The sequence below is a fragment of the Aethalodelphis obliquidens genome, unplaced genomic scaffold, assembly GCF_003676395.1.
Source record: "Aethalodelphis obliquidens isolate GAN/ISIS:26980383/991018 unplaced genomic scaffold, ASM367639v1 scaffold31, whole genome shotgun sequence".
Lineage (NCBI taxonomy): Eukaryota > Metazoa > Chordata > Mammalia > Artiodactyla > Delphinidae > Aethalodelphis > Aethalodelphis obliquidens.
The window spans coordinates 9,702,696-9,721,856 of NW_020837975.1; the positions used below are offsets into that span (position 1 = coordinate 9,702,696).

Here is a 19,161-nt window from a genome sequence, read left to right on the forward strand (position 1 = left end):
CACACACACACACACACACACACACACACACACACACACACACACACGGATGTACCCAGACACAGACGCTGCTACTGTAAACTTAGTAAGCTCACAGGAGGGTCTGGTGGTCTCATTGTCCTCCATACGGCCCACAGCCTGAGCCAGGGTGGGGCCCAAGGTGGGTACCAAACACATCAGCAGCTGTTCCCACAGTCACCAGCACATGCATCCCATCACCCAGCCACTCTGAACCCCAATTCAGACAGCAACGCCTCCCCTGACACAGGCACCCACCCACACAGTCCCCCAGAGATTCAGCACCCCCGCCCTCTTTCCATCCTGCACCTTTATTGGGATCCATCTGCTTCCTGGGACACTCTCCCTTCTTCAGTGTGACGTCATCTATGGCGATATCCCCCAGGTAGCCCGAGCCTCGAACCCCCTCAAAAATAATCTGGGGTGGGGTCAGAGAGCAGGGAGCAGGGATGAGGGAGGTTCTGCACCACAGACTCCCAGCCCTTAGCCTCCGTCTCCCTGGAAGGCCCCCCATCCCTGCAAGCTTTTCTCCTCAGCTCCCAGGAGCAAGCCCTGGGCCCTCCTGAGGGCTCCCCGGCTGGAGCGATGGCCCAGGGCCTGGAGAGCTGTGAGGAGCCCTGGGCCCAGCAGACTCACCTGGAAGGGCCCACTGGGGTTGATGGGCACATGCGCCTGCTGCCACACGTTGCCCTTATTGCCACTGAGGGACCAGGCGTGCGTGTCCAGTGCCCCTTTGTTCCGGGACCGCACCAGGAGGTTGAGGGAGCCTGTGGTGGGTGTGAGGAGAGGGGGCAGTGAGGGGGCACCCTCACCTTTCCCCATTCACCAGGCTCAACTCCCTACCACTGCCCACAGCACAGTCCCCGCTGGGCAGGACATTCTCCCCATCGCAGACTGGCTCAGTGTCCTGTTATCCCAGAGGGGACCTCAGCATGGGAAAGAGAGGGGACAGCAGCAGGGCAGCAGGGCTTCCACTTATCAGGACGATTGGCAAATTCTCTTTCATTTCTTCCTTTCCTTCCTAATCAGCTCATTCCCCCCACACACTCACTCACTCACACACACAAACACACCCACACACAGCACCCTTCCCCCCTCTAGACAGGGGAGTTGTCCCAGGACACTGGGGCTCATATCTGAACACAGAGCAGGATTCCCGAAGCACGTAATGCACACGCTTGGTGGTACACGATACATGCAATGATTTCTGGAGGTACAGGAACGGACTTTAAAAATTTAACACTTGGAGGGTGGCAGGTGGGTGAAATGGGTGAAGGGACTAAAAAGGTACGAACTTCAAGTTATAAAATAAATAAGTTCTGGGGATGTAATGTACAGCATGGTGACTACAGTTAAGAATACTGTATTGCATATTTGAAAGCTGCTAAGAGAGTAGACCTTAAAAGTTCTCATCATAAGAAAAAAAGATTCTGGTGATGGTTGGCTGTTAACTAGACTTATTGTGGTGATTGTTTTGCAATATGCACAAATGTCAACTCATTATGTTGTACATATGAAACTAATATAATGTCCATTATACCTCGGTGAAAAATTTCATACTTATATATATGTTTTAAGAGGTGAATAAAGCTAGCCTTTCAAACCCACAACTTCTCCAATATTGATGCTTAGGACAAAGCTAAGGAAAAAGGAGTGAGTTGATTCAAAGAAAGATACTAGTATATGTGCTACATAGCTGTGGTAAAATGTGAAAATTTGGAGTTATTAGCCTAGGGGTGCTGAGCCCCTTCGCCCACAGGCCCAGGGGCCTGGGATTGTGGAGATGCTGAGGGGCAATGGAAGAGAAGGAAGGGATCAGGCCTCGATGAAGAGCACCCAGGCAATGTCATGCCCCCTCGCTGGCTCTTCTAGCCTATCTCAAGCCTCCTATGATATAAAGACTTGGCTCAGAGAGAAGGGGAATCAATCTTAGACGGCACCTGGTAGCTGGCATTTCCATGGCACTGCCCCAGACAAAGCCACACCATCTGTGACACCAGATAGACGGACCCCCAGTGGGGGAGGGCCACCAAATGTTACCTGCCTGAGATTAAAGGAGTTGGCTTGGACCTAGGAGAGCCAGTGAGGCACAAGGACTGGGGACAGCTGGTGCCCAGAGCTGCCAGGTGGGGTGGGAGGGGAGGGGAGAGGAGGGACCAGGACAGCCAGAAACACCCACCCCTCCCCAGCAGCAGACCCAGGCCTGGGGGAGGAGCAAACAAAAGTTCAAGGCATGTGCAGAACCTTCACCAGCAGATGGGGCCCTGAGAGGGCTGAAGCCAGCACCCAGTGGGCCGGGAGATGCCACACTGGCTTAGGCAGGGCCCAAGCCCCAGAGACTTTTGGGCTTCTCACCAGCCCCAAAGGGACCTCCCTCTCTTCCCCTTCCTGCAGATCTTCCCCGGTTCCAATCCCCCAACCTCCAGGGTCCAACCTCAATCTCCAAACCACTTCTTCCTCCTCCACCACCCTGCCCCAAGGACCCTAATGGGGGAACCCCACCTTTTCACTACTCAAACCCAAATTGAATTTCTGCCCCCTTCCCTGATCATCCACCAGCTCCAAGATCTCCCCACTTCCTGACAGCGTTTCACAGGGTCAGCCAGGGCCTTAAGGGTGCCTGCTCACTACCTTCTTCCCTGTCTTCCTGTCACCTCCAAGGCCACACCGAGCTACATGCTGCAGCCTGGACACAGCCCAGCTTTCCAGACTCCGGGCTTTTGCCTGGGTTGTTCCCACTGCTTGAGATGCCCTCCCCTACTATGTTCCCCTGACCAAATCCTTTTTGTGCTTCAAGCCCTGTCTGAAATGTCACCTCCTCCAAGAAGTTTTCCCAGGCTTGAGCTGGGAGCCCTCTGTGCTTCCTGTGAGCTCTGAGACCTTAAACTGCAGTTCCCCATGCCCAGACCACTCCCTGCTCTACAGTGTGGCAGTTACTGGGATTCATATCTTCTCGCCCTATTTGGCTCCTGAGGGAAAGTCCCCATCAAATTCCTATCTGTTCTCGATATTTGAATGCTCAGGGAAGAACTTTCCATCACTGTCATCAGGACTGACTGAAAAGAGGCTTCTCAGGGTAAGAAGTTATCTCAGGGTTCATCAAGCCCAGCCCTCCCTACCTCCCCATCATTCATTCATTCATCTAATTGAGCAGGCACTATTCTAGACACCAGAGACACATCCATGAATAAGATAAAGAACTCTGCTTCCTGAAGCTTATGCTCTTTTGGCAGTAATCACTATAAAGAAAATAATGCAGGAAAGGGATACAGAGGTGTTTTACATGGGGCTGTCGGGGACCTCTCCAAGGAAGCCTGAATGAGGGGAGGGGAAGAACATTCTAGGCGGGGGGAAATATCAAAAGCAAAGACTTCTAAGGCCTCAAGCACTTAAAGAAAAGCAAGGAGACCGGCGTGCTTGAACTGAGTAGAGTCAGGGGAGAGCAGCAGAAAATGAGGTCAGAGAAGCAGGCAGGGGCAGATCGGTACGGGAGGCCTAGAGAAGATGGTGATGGAAGGGGGCCGAGCAGGGGAGTAACATGACCTGGGACAGGGGTCACCTCCACAGCACCCCTGCTGGACAGTCCTGTCCAGGCACAGGATAGCCCATTCCTTTGCTGGGAAGATCTGATACTTATAGGATGTTCCTCAGGTGGAATTCAAACCTGCCTCCCAGAAGCTCTCAGCGACTGGTGTTTGTCCCGCCTGCTGGGGGACACCAAGCAAGCTCTGGAGCACAGACGGCTCCCTCAGGGCTTTTTCTGCACCCAGGCACCTGGGCATCCCAGCTCTTAAGGCTTGATCTCCCAGGGCCCTACTGTGTCCAACATGCTTTTCTTGCCAGCTGGGTCTCCCGTGCCCCTCCTGAGCTGAGGATAAAATGACCAACTGTCCTGGTTTGCCTGGAATGTGGGACTTCTAGTGTTAAAAGTGGGAAAGGCTGGGGCAAACCAGGATTGGTTTGAAGTGGTTACTCTAGCTGGGCAGGGAGGTCCTGGTCACCCTCACCCCCACCTACCCCACAGGAAGCTTCTCACGAGGTCCAGACCCAGGTCATGGGTGAATTGGATTGTGTGGATGGCCCGGGGGACCCCAGTGGATGCAGAAGGTCCCATCCCACCTCATTCCAGTTCATCAGTTCGGCCCGACCCATCACTCTAGCTGTGGACACTTCACAATGAGCCTTTAGGTCCACACTTGCTTAAAGTCACTTCCTCTACCATGTAGCTGAGGAAAACAATGAAGCTTTCTAGGGTCTGTTAAGGCCTGATCACCAAGAGGCACAGTTTAGAGGGAAAAGCAAGGCACAGAACAGTGTGTGTAGAATGGAGGGAAACAGAATATATGTGTACTGGCTTCTACATGCTTAAAGCATTTCTGGAAGTTTGCCCCCAAATCTAATACATTGATTGCCTCCGGGAAGGGACTCTAGGTGGCAGGAGGACTGGGATGGGAGAGGGACTCTCCTTACACACCCTTTTGTACCTTCTGACCTGTGCAAAATATATTACCTTTCCCATAAATATGTAAACAAACAAATAAATAAAATTTAAATTGTCATTTCCTCAGCAGAGCCTTCCATAACCAGCCCCCAGAGTCAGTTGGCTATTCCTTTTATCAGCTGTCTTGGCCTCTGTCCTTCTGCTGCAGACACACATCACAGTGGTCACCAAATCCTATCTGGTGCAATTAATTATTTAATGTCTGTCTCTCCCACTTGACTGTAGGTGCCAAGAGGATGAGGGATTTGTCCATCCTGTTCACTGCAGCACTAGATGCCTGGCACAGAGCAGGAGCTCTGGAAATGATGGCTGATGATGAGTTCATTGACTAATCTGGCACTCCTACCAGCGCCATCGCTTCCCAAAGGGCACTCCTTAGGTTCATGGTCATGCTTACGAAGTAGTACTTCCCCTCACTGCTCACGGAGCAGCTCCCTTCCAACCCTGCGTTTAGGGCTTGGGAGAGTCAGACAGACTTGGGTTGCTGTGTGATCTTGGGCAAATGCTTAACCTCTCTGGTCTATATGGTAACACCTCCCACACGTGGTGGTTGTGAGGGTTAATAAGACCACAGATGCATCCCTAACCCAGGATGTCACCTGGCACCTGGCAGGCACTCAATACATGCAGCCTTTTAGCTGATTTCTCCATCCCCTCCAAGACTCATCCTGGTGGATCCATTTTCTTTGCACCCTCAGAAAGCCTTGATCATCTCAAAACCTCAGACAAGCTGGCTCTGGACTTCCCCCTTGCCCAGATTCTGCTCATATTCCCTATAAGGATCTGTGATTCAGCCAACTTGGGATGCCCAGGCCTTACCCGGGCCAGTCCCCAGCTTCCTGTGGACACCCCTCCCTGCCCCAGCACACACTCGTGCAGCTTACCTGGTCCCTCGACTCACCGATATGCTTCCCGTACATGTGGTAGAAGAAGGAGACGCAGTAGAACTTGGCGCTGGCGTTGTACAGGGGACTCACCAACCTCGCACGGTCCCCCAACTCCCGGGGCCTTGATGTCTCAATGAACATGTAGTAGCCTGCAGGGAAGGGGGAGATGTGCCAACAGCCTCCCCCTCACCCCTCCCAGGCCTCTTTCCATCTGATTCCTTTTTGGCCTTAGTATCAGCTGCCTGAATCCCAGGTGCCTCACCCCACCCCACCCAGTCCTCCCTGCCTCACGGCACAACACAGGAGTCTGGGCCAGCAATTGTGAGTGCTTTGCTCTGCTGCAGTTTCTCTTCTTCCCAATCCTCTAGCAGCTCAGAGCTGTTTCTCTCCTCTCAGACCGGAGCTCCCTGAGGCCGGGGCTGTGTCTCCTCTCAGACCGGGCTCCCCAGGGCTAGACCCCTCCCTGAAGCTGTTCTCCATTCCTAGCAGCAGGCCATGTCCTCACCCTCAGGGGTGCCACTTATGTCCGTGGGGGGACCAGTGTTGGGGGAGCGCTTGGGGTTCTGGGTGAGGGCATTCTGCCGGGTCCAGTCAAAGTTGTCTGTCAGGTCCTGGGTGTAGCCGCAGATCTTCTCATCCTCAAAGTGGCAGGTGTTGTCTGTATTCAGGGCAGAGTTGGGAGGGAATGAGACACAGAGAGTCAGCCTCCTCAAGTCCCCTGGTCCAGCTTTGACTTCCTGGTCACCCATGAGACAGCTCCCAAGTATCCAAGCAGCGGGCCCAGGATCCCAGGGCTTCAGAAACCAGGCAATGGAACCCCTGACCGATCTATTCCCGGAACAGGACCTCTTCATCTTTTTTGTGCCACAAACCCTTCTGGCGTCTAGTGAAGTTAAGAATCTCATCTCAGAATAATTATTTAGGTGCATAAAATGAAAAACACAGGGTTACAAAGGAAATCAATTATATTGAAATACAGTTATCAAAATATTTAAAAAATAAATTTGTGATATAATAGTAAGTGGGCTTCTCTATTATCTAATTAAATCACAGAATCCAGTGTTAGGTCTAACTACTGTAGTTTGAAATACTAATAAATGGAAATGATATTTAGAGATGGCTGCAAAAACTTTTAGGTGATGTGAAAACATTGGATTTCCATGACAGAGTCACAGGTAGTGATTATACCACATTCCTACATTCATCATTGAAGATGTTAAATTTCTAGAAGTTAGGGAAAATAAAGAAGTAATTGTATGCCCTTCCAGGGTCCCGTTTCATGGACCCTCCTCATCCTTTGTAGGGGTGGTCCACGGATCTCAGACTAAGGACCTCTGCCCCAGGGAACAGAGAATGTGGATTAGCCTGGTCTTTCCATTTTTCTTTTCGGGACAGTGAATGGTGCTGAGTGAGGACAAAAGGCCCTGAGTTAGAGAGATGTCCTCCTGACTCCACCCTCCCTTCAAGCCTTTAAGCCCCAGAATAAATCCTGGATGCAAATATCTCCAAGCCCAGCCTTGCTTCCTTCTGCTTTTTCTGCCAACTTCTGGCCTCCACACTATTTTCTCTCTGGGTTATCTCTTGGGGTCCCTCCCACCCGGGGAGACTTTGTGTCCCTAAAGGGAAGGGGAAGTGGGTAGGGGTGTCTCACCTGACAGATTGGGAGAGTTGATGGCTGAGAAAGCAAGCAGGAAAACCAAGTCAGAACCAAGGTGTGGGGCTGTGCAGAGGGTGCGTGGGCTTAGGAACAGGGTCCCCAGAGTAGGCCTGGGGGCCAGAGGCTCCTGGCCTGCAGTGACAGGGTAGGACACTGCACATTGGAGAACCCCAAGCTCAGGAACCACGTGGGGAATATGGAGGGGTCCCCTGGGCATGAGATGGGCCCACCTATCCCACCACCACAGCCACCACCACCTACGCTCTGTGTAGTGGATGATGCGGGAGGCCGTATCTCCAGCCCCGAAAGTGGTGTAGGGCGTGAGGCGGACCTCGTAGCTGTGGGGCACTCGAAGGTCGGTCAGGATGTACTCCAGCAGCTGCCCCTTCTCCACACGCCGCACCGGGATGGCCTTCACCATGGCGTTTTGCTGATTCAACTGTAGATACAGGGAGTTCCCAGATGCCCGACACCCTCCACCTAACACCAGCCCAGGCCCTGGTGTGACTTTCGGGGGCAGTGCAGGGGAGCAGAAAGAGCAAAGGACTAGGAAGCCAGGGCCTCAGTTTCCTCATCTGTAAGACAGAGCAATCACCCCTTCCATGCCCACCTCCCAGGGCTGTCTTAATAATAAGTGATAGTAACACGTATTGAAAAATTAATGTGTGCTAGGCACTGTTCTAAATGCTTTGCAATTATTAACTCATTTAAATCCTCAAAATAATGATCCTATCAGTTGGAATAGTATAATTACCCCCATTTTACAGATGAAGAAACTGAAACCAAACAGATGTAGCTTGCCCAAGTTAATACAGAACTGAATTCTAGCTTAGGCAGTCTGCCTCAGAGTCACACTCTTACCCTCCACCCAACTACCCCTTAGTCTGGGCAGAACCACATGCAATTAGACTGGACTCGAGACTCGTATAGTGGCTCTGGCCTTGTGTCCTAGAGACCCTGTAGATGAGACTTAAGCTCATGCTTTAAGCTTCTGATATAAGAGTAGATTCTCTGTTTTGTGAGCAGGACTGGCTTTACCCGCCTTCCCCCACATGAACCCAGCAGACCCCTGCCTAATTCTCAGGGCTGTGCCCAGAGCATGGGTTCAAAGGGGACAGGTCCCTAGAGCGTCCCAGCTCCTGTATCCAGAACACTTTTTCCCTGGCTCTGAAGAGTTATCTCTAAGAGGGTCAATGTGTCTCCAACCCCTTCCCCCTGGCTTGATGAGTATTCCCAGGGCCAGCCTGCACCTGAGCCCCTGTCCCCCTTGGCCCACCTGGCGGACACTGAGTCTGTAGTTGAGCAAAGGGTCGACAGCGTCAGGCTCCCTCTGGGTCCACTGCAGCACGTAGGAGTAATTCTTAGACAGCTTGTGGCTGCGGGTGGGGTTGGGGGTGTCGAAGTAAAACTCCGGGCTGTAGGCTTTGGCTGAGAGGGCCGGGAGGGGGGCATGGGGCCGTGAGGGGCAGGGGATGAGGAGAGACAGAGAGAGAGGAGATGCAGGAGAGGGCGACAGAAGAGGATGCGTGGTACGGGGTGGGGGTGGGGGGACAAAAAGAAGGAATATTGTGAGGAGAGGAGATGGTGGGAGAAGAGGAGATTGGGGAGAACGAGGGGTAGGCGGGGAGGTGGGAGATGGAGGAAAGGGAGATTGGGAATCCAAGAGGTGGTGTTGGTGAGAAGGGAGTGGAAAGGCCAAGGAAAGGACGGAAAAGAAAAATGTGGTTAAGACACAGAGAAGGGATATTAGAGAAAACACAGGGGAAGAGAATTGGATAGAAGACACCAAGAAGGGTCATGGATTTTGAGGTAGAAGGAAGGGAAGAGAGATAGAGAGTGGCCAAAAGGTGGGGAGACAGGGAAAGTGTGGGAGAACAGGGGAGGGGGAAGGAGGTGGGAAATGTCACAGGGGCCTCTGGCTGGCAGGGCTGGGTGGGGTGGGGAGGGGCTGGGTAGGTGGCCAGTGACCTGTGGCCCTAGCCCCCCACTGTGAGTGAGGAGATCCAAACAAGAGCTAAGGGGCACCCAGTCAGTCAGAGGCTGTTGGGAGAGCGGGGGCACAGTAAAATGGGGGACAGGCACACCTGGGGCTCTCCTCTGGGGTGCTGCTTCTGACAGGGTACCGGCTCTCTCCAAGGGAGGAAGAGAAGGGAGTGGGTCCGGCCTTTCCCCTCCACTCTCACCACGACCTTCCCTCCTTTCGGACCCACCCACGCCCATCTGCAGCCCCAAAATGCCCACCTGAATGACATGAAGAGATGGGGCTGAAAGGGATTTCTGGGCACCGAGGGGCCTGAACCTCTAGAGTGACAGCTCAGGAAATGTGTGCTGGCTGGCCCAGCGCCACCCACGACGTTCCAGAGAAGCTGTTGAGGCGCTTCTTCCCTCCTCTAAGCTACAGCTCAGGCCCCTCACATTGGGCCCGCAGTCAGGAAGAGATTTCCTATCTGCAGCCTCTAGGGCCAAGGACGAAGGAGGAGGGGCTTGAGAAGTGACGGCTGAGATGCGGCGGTGCCCAGGCCTTGAGCGGGTCGGTCTAAACCTGACGTGGACAGGGTTGCAGGGAAAGCAATGCCTGCTACTCAAACAGGTGGAAGCAGAGAGCTGGAAGGGGTGGAGCCTATGCCTCACGTAGGCAGGGCGTAAGCCAGGTGTGAATGGGCCTTTAAAGGCAAGGGCCCATACCTGGTGCTCCTGGGGCTAGAGGGGCGAAGTCTAGGCCTGGTGAAGGGAGCGGGCCTGTTAGATGCCAGGAGCCGGGCAAAGCTAAAACAGGCGAGGCTTAGGCCAAGTCGAGGCGGGCCTCGAAAGGGGAAGGCCTAGACCTAGAGTGGGCAAGTGGAGGGTTCAGGGCAGCGAGAGAACGTCCCGGTTATTTCCGGGAGGCCTGCGCGGGATCTGTACCTGGCATGGGCGGGTCCTGGAAAGGCAGGGCCCTAAAACAGGCGCAGTGAGGCCGGAAAGGGCGGGGCCCCAGGCGGAGCCTGGGCAGGGCTGGGGTTGGGGCGGAGCCTGGCGCCAGGTGGGCGGGGTTGGCTGGGGCGGGGCAGTCGGGACACTCACCCGAGACCTGGAAGAGGCAGGCAGCGGAGCCCACGTCGTTGGAGATGCTGCACTCGTAGCTGCCGCTGCTGTCGCGGGTGACGGCGTCGAGGCGCAGCTCAGAGTGGTCGGGGGCCTCGGCGGCGACGGGGACGGCAGGCGGCAGAGTCAGCAGTTGCCCTTTGAAGCGCCACACAGCCGAGGAGATGCGCTGGGGGCTGCCTCGAAGCAGCGAGCAGCGCAGTAGCACTGGCCGGCCCAGTGCCTGGCGCACGTCCTGGGAGCTGGGCTCCACCTCCGGCGGGACTGGGGGCGGGGGCGGCGGTCAGCGGGGCCTCTCTCCACCGAGTGGGGTCTGAGGAGCGGCCCCATGGGGAGGCGACGTACTCGCCCCTACTCCCGCCACCCCTCCCCCCACCCCCCAGCATCCTGGAAGGGTCTCGGGGTGGATACATACTTACAACATACAAAATAGACACACTCATACCTCCCCGACCTGCAGATACCTACTCCTTCCCAGCCGAGCTTCCCAGACTGGGCCTCTATTCATGCCTCAAATGGTCCCCTCACCCTCCGTGTAATGAAAAGCAGCATAACGTCGGGATTTACAGCATGATCTCCGGAGCTAGATAGCTTAGGTTCAAACCCCAGCTCTGCCTCTAACTAGCTGTGAGATCTTAGGCAAGTTACTTAACATCTGTGTGACTCGGTTTCCCTATTTGTAAAAATGGGTGAATAACAGAATCTATACATAGGACTGTGGAGGGCTAGATGAGTTAGGGCATTAAAACACTCAGTGCTTGGCACGTGGTAAGTTAACTCTCGTCATTATACTATCAGAAGCAGTGTGTTCCCTTGAAGGTTCCTTCCTCCTTCAAACTCCCAGTTTCACTTGGCAAAATCAGTTATTTCTTTGCTCACTGGGTCCCTGGGAATGAAGATGGAGTAGAAGTGCGGCACGAGTCATGGACCTCCATGTCTTAGAGCACGGGGGTCAAGGACGGTTTAGGGGTATCAGCAGAGGGGTTTGGTTGGACTAGGGTGGGTGAAGGGGTGAAAAGGGGGCAGGCCTGACTATAAACCGGGAGGGACAGCTCTGGACGGTAGTCTGGGTGGGGCGGTGGCACTCACACTGCACGTTCAGCTGCACCTGAGCCTCGCGGGGGCGCACGTTGAAGCCATTATAGCGAGCCGTCTGGCAGCGGTAGGTCCCACTCATGTCGCGGCTCACACGCTCCAGCCGCAGCTTCCCGTCCGAGGTCTCAAGGGGCAGCCCCGAGGGCAGCAACGCAGCGTCCTTGTCCACACGGGACCAAAGCACAGGCGGCCGCGGCTTGCCCCGCACCTCGCACTGCAGCTCGGCGGGCGAGCCCTCGCGCACGGTCACCACGGCCTTGCCCTTGGGCACGCTGATGGTGGGAGGCACTGCGGGGCAGGGAAGAGGTAGGAGCGGGGTTAGAGCTTCCCCTCATCGACCCCCCATCCCCCGGCCTCTGCTCTGGGGCTCCTGCTTCCCTCCCACTAAGTGCGAGCCTCCTTTCCCATCCCTGATGTTCCACAGATCCTGCAGTATCTTCAAAACAGAACTCCCCTCCCCAAATCCTCTCCACCTCCTGGGTCTCTGCCTCAAGGTCTCCCAACTCAGAAAGAGTGTTGAAGTCGTCCAGGCCAATTCTTTCTATCCCCTTATCCCCAACATTACTAAGTTTGGGGGATTCCACCTTTTATTTATTTATTTGGGGGGGATCCACTTTTTAAATAGTTCCGCTAAATATCTTCTCCCTCAATCCCTTCCTTCCTGCCTACTGGCCCTGCTCTAATGAAAGCCTCCATCTTCTCTTTCTGGAGTGTTATCACAGGTTGGTGGTCTGTCCCCCAACATCCTTACCCTTTCTTCAAAGGTGAAAGAATATCTGGGCTTTAGCAGGACACACAGCCAGAATAAAGACTGTATTTCCCAGTCTGCCTTATGGCTAGCTCTGGTCACGTGACTAAATCCTGGCCAAGATGGTGTGAGTCTTTAAATGGAGAGGCAGTGCCTCTCTTCCTCCCTCCAGGCTGGAATGCAGACTGATGGCTGCAGCTGGCACTGCCATCGTGGACGAGGGGGCACATGCTAAAGATAACAGAAAAGCAAGACAAGATGGAGCCTGGGGCTCTGAGGATTTGGTGGAGCAGAGCCACTATTCCAGCCTGGACTGCTCACTCTTACATAAAGAAGAAATACACATCTAGCTCATTTAAAGGCACCATTATTTAGGTTTTTTTCTGTTATTCACAGCCAAACCTAATCCAACCCAACACATTGCCCAAATTAAGGGTCTTTTAAAGACTTCCATGGGTCCCATCCCATATCACATCAAACAAATTAAATGTCTACATTAAATATAAATCGTAAATAACTCTACAAGGCAAGCTGAAGTCCAGTTATCTAGTTAGCATAATTTATACTCTGTAAACATTTATACATTTATTGGCTTTAATTCTGCAGTTTTCCCTTTGTATTTTGGAGCCAGTTAATTTTAATTTATTTTTCTAATTCTAAACCGTCTCCACAGGTCCTTAAAAAGCTTCTATGTCCTAGGCATCAAGCTGACGAATGAAATGAAGGAAATGGCCCTGTACCCCGCTGATTTCCCTGTTTCTAAAACACCCCAGCTCCCAACCCTTCTTTGCCCCCACAAGATAAAGGGCTGTCCCATTTTGAGGCCATACTGCCCTCAGGTTAAAGCTCAAACTCCTTGGCTCTTCTAACAAGGCCCTTGTGCTCTGGCCTCTGTCAACCCCCAGCCTCATCTTCCTTTCCCATCCTGTGTTCCAGCTGTGGGATCCACTTGTAAGGAACATACTTCCTGGACACAGCAAGTCTCATACACCTTGGGGGGCTCCCTGTCCCTCCTCTCATGGGCTTGAGCACGAGCAAATGCTCACATGGAAAATGGCTCCTCTAAGAAGCCTTCCCTGATGACCCCGGGCAGCCTGGTATTCCTCTTGTGCCCCCAGATGCTCTGCAGACCCCACCTTTAGCTCCTGAGTCTTATCTAAGGTTTGTCCTTCCTTTTCCTCCACCTTGCCTGACCCTTCTGCAACAGGTCTATCTCTCTGTCTAGGCAGTGAGCTCTGATGATGGGGCTGTGGCATTCGTGTCTGAGTCCCCAGCTCCTCACCCCAGACGTGGCTCTGTGATTTGCAAAATGGATTTGTGGAATCTGTGGAGGCCTAGTCCACTCCCAAAGCCCAGCTCAGGTCTGTCTCCTTCTGGAAGCCTTTCCTGACACCTCCAGCTACGCCTGGCCTCTCCCTGTTCAGATGTCAGGATGGGAAGAGCTTCCAAGGCCATCTGGTTCAATGTCTCATAGAGGAGAGACTGAGGCCCAGAGAGTTGAAGAGGCTTAGCCAAAGTCAGCCAGCAACTCAGTGCAAGGTACTGGGGGCTGGAGATGAGATTCCAGAGACCTTCTCCAAAGTCACTCCCTCCAAACTCTTGTAATTTTCAAAGTGTAAACCCTTCAGGGGTGGCTGAGAGCAGGTTCTGAAGTCTGGTTGCCTGGGTTTGAATCCCAGCTCCACCACTTATTGATGTGTAACCTTAGGTAAGATTCTTAAACTCTCTTAGCCTAAGTTTCCTCATCTCTAAAAACTGAAGATGAACCATCTACCCCATAAAGTAAATCATGAAGGTGAATGAGATAAATATAAAATCATCAGAACACACAGTAAACACTCAGTAAATGTTGGCCATTATTTCATTATCGTTATTTATTATTATTGGAATAAAGACCCAAATCCTCTGCAAAATCTGGCCCCTGCCAACCTCTCCACTCTCATCTCACTCTATTCTCCCAGCCACACTCTCCTTCTTTCAGTGCGCCAAACGCTCCATGAACTTTCTTGCCTCGGTGTCTTTGCATATGCTGATTCCTTGGCCTGCTTTTCTCTTCCACCCTCCCTTTGCTCTCCTTTGCCTACTAAAATCCTGCCCCTCCCTCAGATCTCAGATCAAACCTGCTATCTTAGGAAACTCTTTCCTGACTCTCACGCATCACAGTTTGCAGTGATACATTTATTTGTGGGATGATCTGAAAAACATTTGCTACTAAGTTCAATGTGGCCTGTTTTGCCCACCACTTTACTCCAGTGCCTAGCATAATGCCTGGCATATAACAGGTGTTTAATAAATGCATATGGCATGAACAAATGATATCCTCCTCACTGTGGCCTCCCTTTCCCAAGCTGCTGCCCCCACCTCCCCTCTGTGGGTCTCTCCAGCCCCCTCATACCTCCCTGTTGCCCCCCTCCAGCTGCCCACCTGTCTCAGAGGAGATGTTGACCTCGACGCTCAGGTCGGGCACAGGTGCTCCCGGGAAGGAAGCCACACACAGATAGGTGCCGTAGTCGCTGAAGTGTAGGTCAATGAGCTCTAGGCTGCTGGTGACAGCGGGCAACTCAGGGTCATTGCGAGTCACCAGCAGCCTCTTGGACATGCGTGCTGGCTTGCCATTCTTGAACCACTGGTAGGTCACCTTCTCCTGGGGCACTGCATCCACATGGCATGACAGCTTCAGGTCCTGGCCCAGCTGTATGTTCTCGCTCTCTTTGATCACATCTGGGGTGATCTGGAATGTGGCATTCTTCATGGCTGTGGGTGGATGGGGAGGGAAAGGTGGCTGGAGCTGGCCCAAAGCCAGGGTTCCCTGTCTCACCACCCCCACCCAGATGCAGCCTCTACCCTCCAACTGGCCTTCCTGGAGTTTGGGGGCTACGATCCCACTCCCAGGAGAAACCATCACTTTTTCTGCTTGGAAATTGTTCTCCTCTCTCAGATGTGTTTCCAAAAGTTAAAAAAAAAAGCTCGCTGTAGAAAAGTGGGTTTAGTAATCAATACAGCCACTGTTGACCAAACATACACTATGAGAGGCCCTGTTCTAAGCACTGTATGTGGGTTTCCTCGTTTAGCCCATCCCACAATCTTTGAGGGAGGCATTTTATTTTCCCTATTTTACAAAGGAGGGAAATGAGGCTCAGACAGTTTAATTCACTTGCTCAAAGAAGTATTGGTAAATAGCCAATCTTGAATTCACACTCAGAGCCTGTGCTCTTGACTACTACGCTGCTTTATTTTTATTGTTGTTTTAAACCCAGAATATACAAAATACAAATTTTGGAAAGAGGCACCAGAATGTAACACTGGTTCTATCTAGAGAAAGGGACTGAGGGAAATTGAGGGGAAATTCTTAATTTGCCCTTTTGTGCTGTTTAGCTCTTTGCAACAAGTTTGTGTCATAAAAAAAAGAGACCAATACAATCATTTTACATGCAATTACATAAAAATACAGAGTTTAGAAAGAAAATGGTCTGGCCTCCTTTAAAAATCTAAAAATTGTTTTATGTATGCCAAGAGTTAGACAGAATTCTTAATATTAGGTGCTCATTGGAAAGGACTCTGCTACAACAGCCATAAATCAGGACTGGGCTGAGTGAAGCAGGCTGTATGTCACCCCGAGAGGTGACCACAAGTATTTGATGAAAATGGCAATCTTATCAACCCAGGTTTTAAAGGGCATATGGATCAGGTGGAGAAGAACAATCTTCTGATGGGAAAAGTACCATCAAAGGAAACAGTAGTCATTAGATAACCACAGTTTGACTATTATCTTTCTCACTACTTAATCATAATTAAGTAAAAAGTCATAGAGAGCTAGCTTCTCTTGGTGAGGAGAGTCAGGGAGAGACTGGTCAGTGACAGATGAACAAAGAAGAGTGTTCATCAGAAGATGCTCAATTGAATTTGACAGAAGCTGTACTTTACTTTCAAGTGCTAAAGAGCTGGAAACAAGCCTGGATCTTTAAAAAAAATTTTTTTTAATAAATTTTAAAACAACCACCTAAAGCTGCACAAGCAGAAGAATTTAAAGTTTCCTCCTTAAAGCAGAGTAGTAAAATCAAGATCTTATCGAGCAGCTAATGATAATTACTGAGGCTGAAATTTAGTTAGGAAAGTATTTGTACTTCTTTATATTGTGCTCCAAGTTTTAATCATTTTTACATTTAGTAATTATCTTTATACTCACTGAAATGCTTTGCTAATAAAGATTTACATATGAGGTATGTGGAAAGTGTGTTATTTTCACTTTAATTCTATTAATCATGTAGAAACCATTGTACAGGGAGAAAGTCAGGAACTTTCTCTTAGAGTCTGGAATGTCCACATGTAGCTTTTTGCAGCCTCAGTTTCCCAGTCTAAAAAAAAAACTAGGTAATCAACACCAGCCCTTCCTACTTCTTGGGTTGTTGAGGTTATATTTGAAAATGTATTGATTGTAAACTGTAAATAAAACTTTATGCAAATTTTAGTCCTGCCATCTGCTGGCAGACACCTGAATTGCAGGGAAATCAAAGTGCCTGGAACCTGCCTTCTCAGCCTACCTCCCCTACCAAGGAGAAGCAGACAGGCGCCTTTCCCATTTCAGTTCCCAAGGTACAGGGACCCTGTCTGCTTCCCAAGTTTCCTTCCACCCCTCCGGAGCCACGTACATCGCACCAGGAGGTTGACAGTCTTCTTGGCAGGGTTGCCCACATTGTTGGTGGCTGTGCAGTTGTAGTAGCCAGAGTCTTGGGCCTGCACTGAAGGGATGCTGAGGGTGCCACCCTGGGCCAGGGCACCCAGGGGCAGTGGACCTGGTCCATGGGACCACTGCAGCTGGGGCAGAGGATCACCGCCTGTCAGCAGACACTGTACCGTCACATTCTCCCCAGGGTTCACCACCAGAGTTTCGTTCACAGACAGCTTCAGGGCTGGTGGTGCTAGGAGGACAAGAATGGGGTCTTAGGGGACCATGAGGCAGGGCCAGATGTGGGGGAGGAGAATCAGGGAGGGAATGGGGGCCAGGGAAGGCCTGCAGGGGGAGAAGGGAAGGAGCAGGCAGGAAGGAGGAGGGGAAACACTCGTGGTGATGTGCTTGGAGTCTTGCATGAGATGGGCACCACCTCCTGGTTGAGGACTCAGCCCAGGTGGGAAAGGGGATGGGCGGGGAAGTGCCTGTACCCGTGGTGTTGGTGAGCCAGAAGGTGACGGCCTTGTCCGGGATGCCACACACGTTGCGTACAGACACCTGGCAGGTGTAGCTGGCATAGTCCTGGGGCCGCAGGTTCTTCAGCTTCAGGACCTTGGTCTCCCCCTGGGCAGTGACCACTGGGGTGAGGGGCCTGCTTGGGTCTCACACACATTCACCAAGCACCAGAGGCTAAAGCAAATTCCTATTCAGGACTGAGCCTGGGGTGGATGGCACACTCCCCATACCCTGGGCTTCCATGGGTCTGAGGGTGTCCTGGTACACACTGGTCAGGACCAGGCCTCAGTTTCCCCATTCTAGGAAATGGAAGGGTAACGAGGGAATCCTGCTCTGTCTTACTACCCATACAAATATAGGGCTGGCCCTACAGGCCATGGCTACATGTGGAGTTCTGACAGCCACCTAGGAAAGCTGCCTCTGAACACTCTCTTGCAGGATGGCTTCATCACCATCTCCTAGGACTGCAGGAGAGCCATGGGAAGTGACTCATCTTTCTACCCCAACTCCTGCTGTTCCTGCCTGTCGTTCCAAAGACCCTGACAGCCAGCAACAGGCAGGGATGACTTGTCTGCCCCAGGAGGTGCCTCACCTAACTGGCAAAGTTCTTAGAGGACATGTTGCCTTGAGGACTCTCCTGTCCTCACCACTGCTTCCTGACCTTTCTGTCTCAATTCTGTCTGCCCCAGGTGGTCTGAAGCCCAATCAGAATGCTTGCTTCTGATGTCAGAAGAAACTTGTTGGAGTCAGGGCAGTCCCTGGAACTCCAGATGGTGAGGCTTCAGCCCCCCTGGCTCCCTCCCTTGTGGGGTGCAGGAGGAAGAATGTGGGGTGAGCCATGAGGAGACCAAGCCAGCTGCCGCCCATCCTGACCTGGGTGTAGAGGGGCTCATAGATGTCGACCCCATTGTCCTGGCTGTGAGACAAGGTGTCCAAGCCCCGCTTCCAGATGAAGCGGGCAGGTGGGTTGGAGTTGACCGTACAGCGCAGGAACACCGTCTTCTCCTGGTAGAAGTTGCCTCGAACATCGCTCACTGTCTGGTGTACTGTCAGCACTGGCTCGTCCAGGTCTGCAAGGGCACAGCCCCAGTGGAGTCAGATGCGTGACCCCCTAGGTGGAAGGCTTGGGCCCCTGGCAGCTCTCAGGGAAAATTAAGCTACCCTCATGGGATGCTTCCAGAGAGCAAGATGCTCTCCCAGCCCTGCAAGCTTGAGCAACCTGTCAGAGGCAGGGGACTGGATGTGTTGGCTTCTCAGCAGTCCCTCCCCAGGGACCTGCATTGGCTGGGGGGTGGGGAGGGCGGGGGTATGTGTGTGTCTATCTTCACCCTCCTATCATGGGATGGAGGAAGCAGCTGCACACTGGAAATCAGGCCATGCCTGCCAGACCCTTCCAGCTGCAATAACTTGAGAAACGACCCTCAGCCCCAGGGTTTGTCAGGCCCCTGGGTGGCTGAAGGGGGACAGAAGAGAGGGCCTGGGGTTCCACCACTCTATCAGGTCCCACTTGGGGCAGGGGGTGTATTTAATGGATAGGTTCATTGTAGATATTAAGATGGTGGCAGACAGATCTTTGGGCCTGGCCCCACAGCTTCTGGTACCTAGGTCAGCCTGGATGGCACAGAGGCGGATGGCAAGAAGGGAGATAGCCTCTGAGTGGTCAAGGGAATATCCGTGGATGGCAGGCAGGGACTGAGGGCTTCCCATTCAACCTGTAGCAAGGACTGAGGGGTGCCTGGTCCTGCAGGTGTTGGGATAGGGAAGTTTCAGAGCTTCCCTGGGACAAAAGCAGAGACATGAGGTACTGTGGGAAGGACACTGGACCATAATGAGAAGAGACCTATGCAGTGAGCAAGTCACAAGCCTTTAGTCTCAGCTTCTTCATCTGTAGAATGGGTATAATCCAACATGTCCTGCCCTCCCTGACCACTTTGCAGGGATGCTGCAAGGTTCATATGGGATTAAAGATAGAGATGGGTGAATGGT

General features: G+C 52.4%; 1 protein-coding gene across 2 annotated transcripts in view; it reads right to left on the reverse strand.

The window, feature by feature from the left end:
- The window catches only part of MDGA1 (MAM domain containing glycosylphosphatidylinositol anchor 1), a 57,803-nt gene that overhangs the window by 5,387 nt on the left and 33,255 nt on the right, over positions 1–19,161 (reverse strand). Inside the window, exons 4-16 of one of the 2 annotated variants that reach the window (XM_027127125.1) lie at positions 18,049–18,245; positions 17,151–17,283; positions 16,640–16,909; positions 14,415–14,744; positions 11,237–11,530; positions 10,127–10,411; positions 8,340–8,491; positions 7,325–7,502; positions 7,058–7,081; positions 5,912–6,064; positions 5,421–5,555; positions 655–785; positions 328–436 (exon numbers count right to left, since the gene is read on the reverse strand). In XM_027127125.1, coding sequence (XP_026982926.1) covers positions 328–436; positions 655–785; positions 5,421–5,555; positions 5,912–6,064; positions 7,058–7,081; positions 7,325–7,502; positions 8,340–8,491; positions 10,127–10,411; positions 11,237–11,530; positions 14,415–14,744; positions 16,640–16,909; positions 17,151–17,283; positions 18,049–18,245 — 2,391 coding nt within the window. The remainder of the gene's footprint in view (positions 1–327; positions 437–654; positions 786–5,420; positions 5,556–5,911; positions 6,065–7,057; positions 7,082–7,324; positions 7,503–8,339; positions 8,492–10,126; positions 10,412–11,236; positions 11,531–14,414; positions 14,745–16,639; positions 16,910–17,150; positions 17,284–18,048; positions 18,246–19,161) is intronic. The other variant, XM_027127126.1, reaches the window with a different exon arrangement.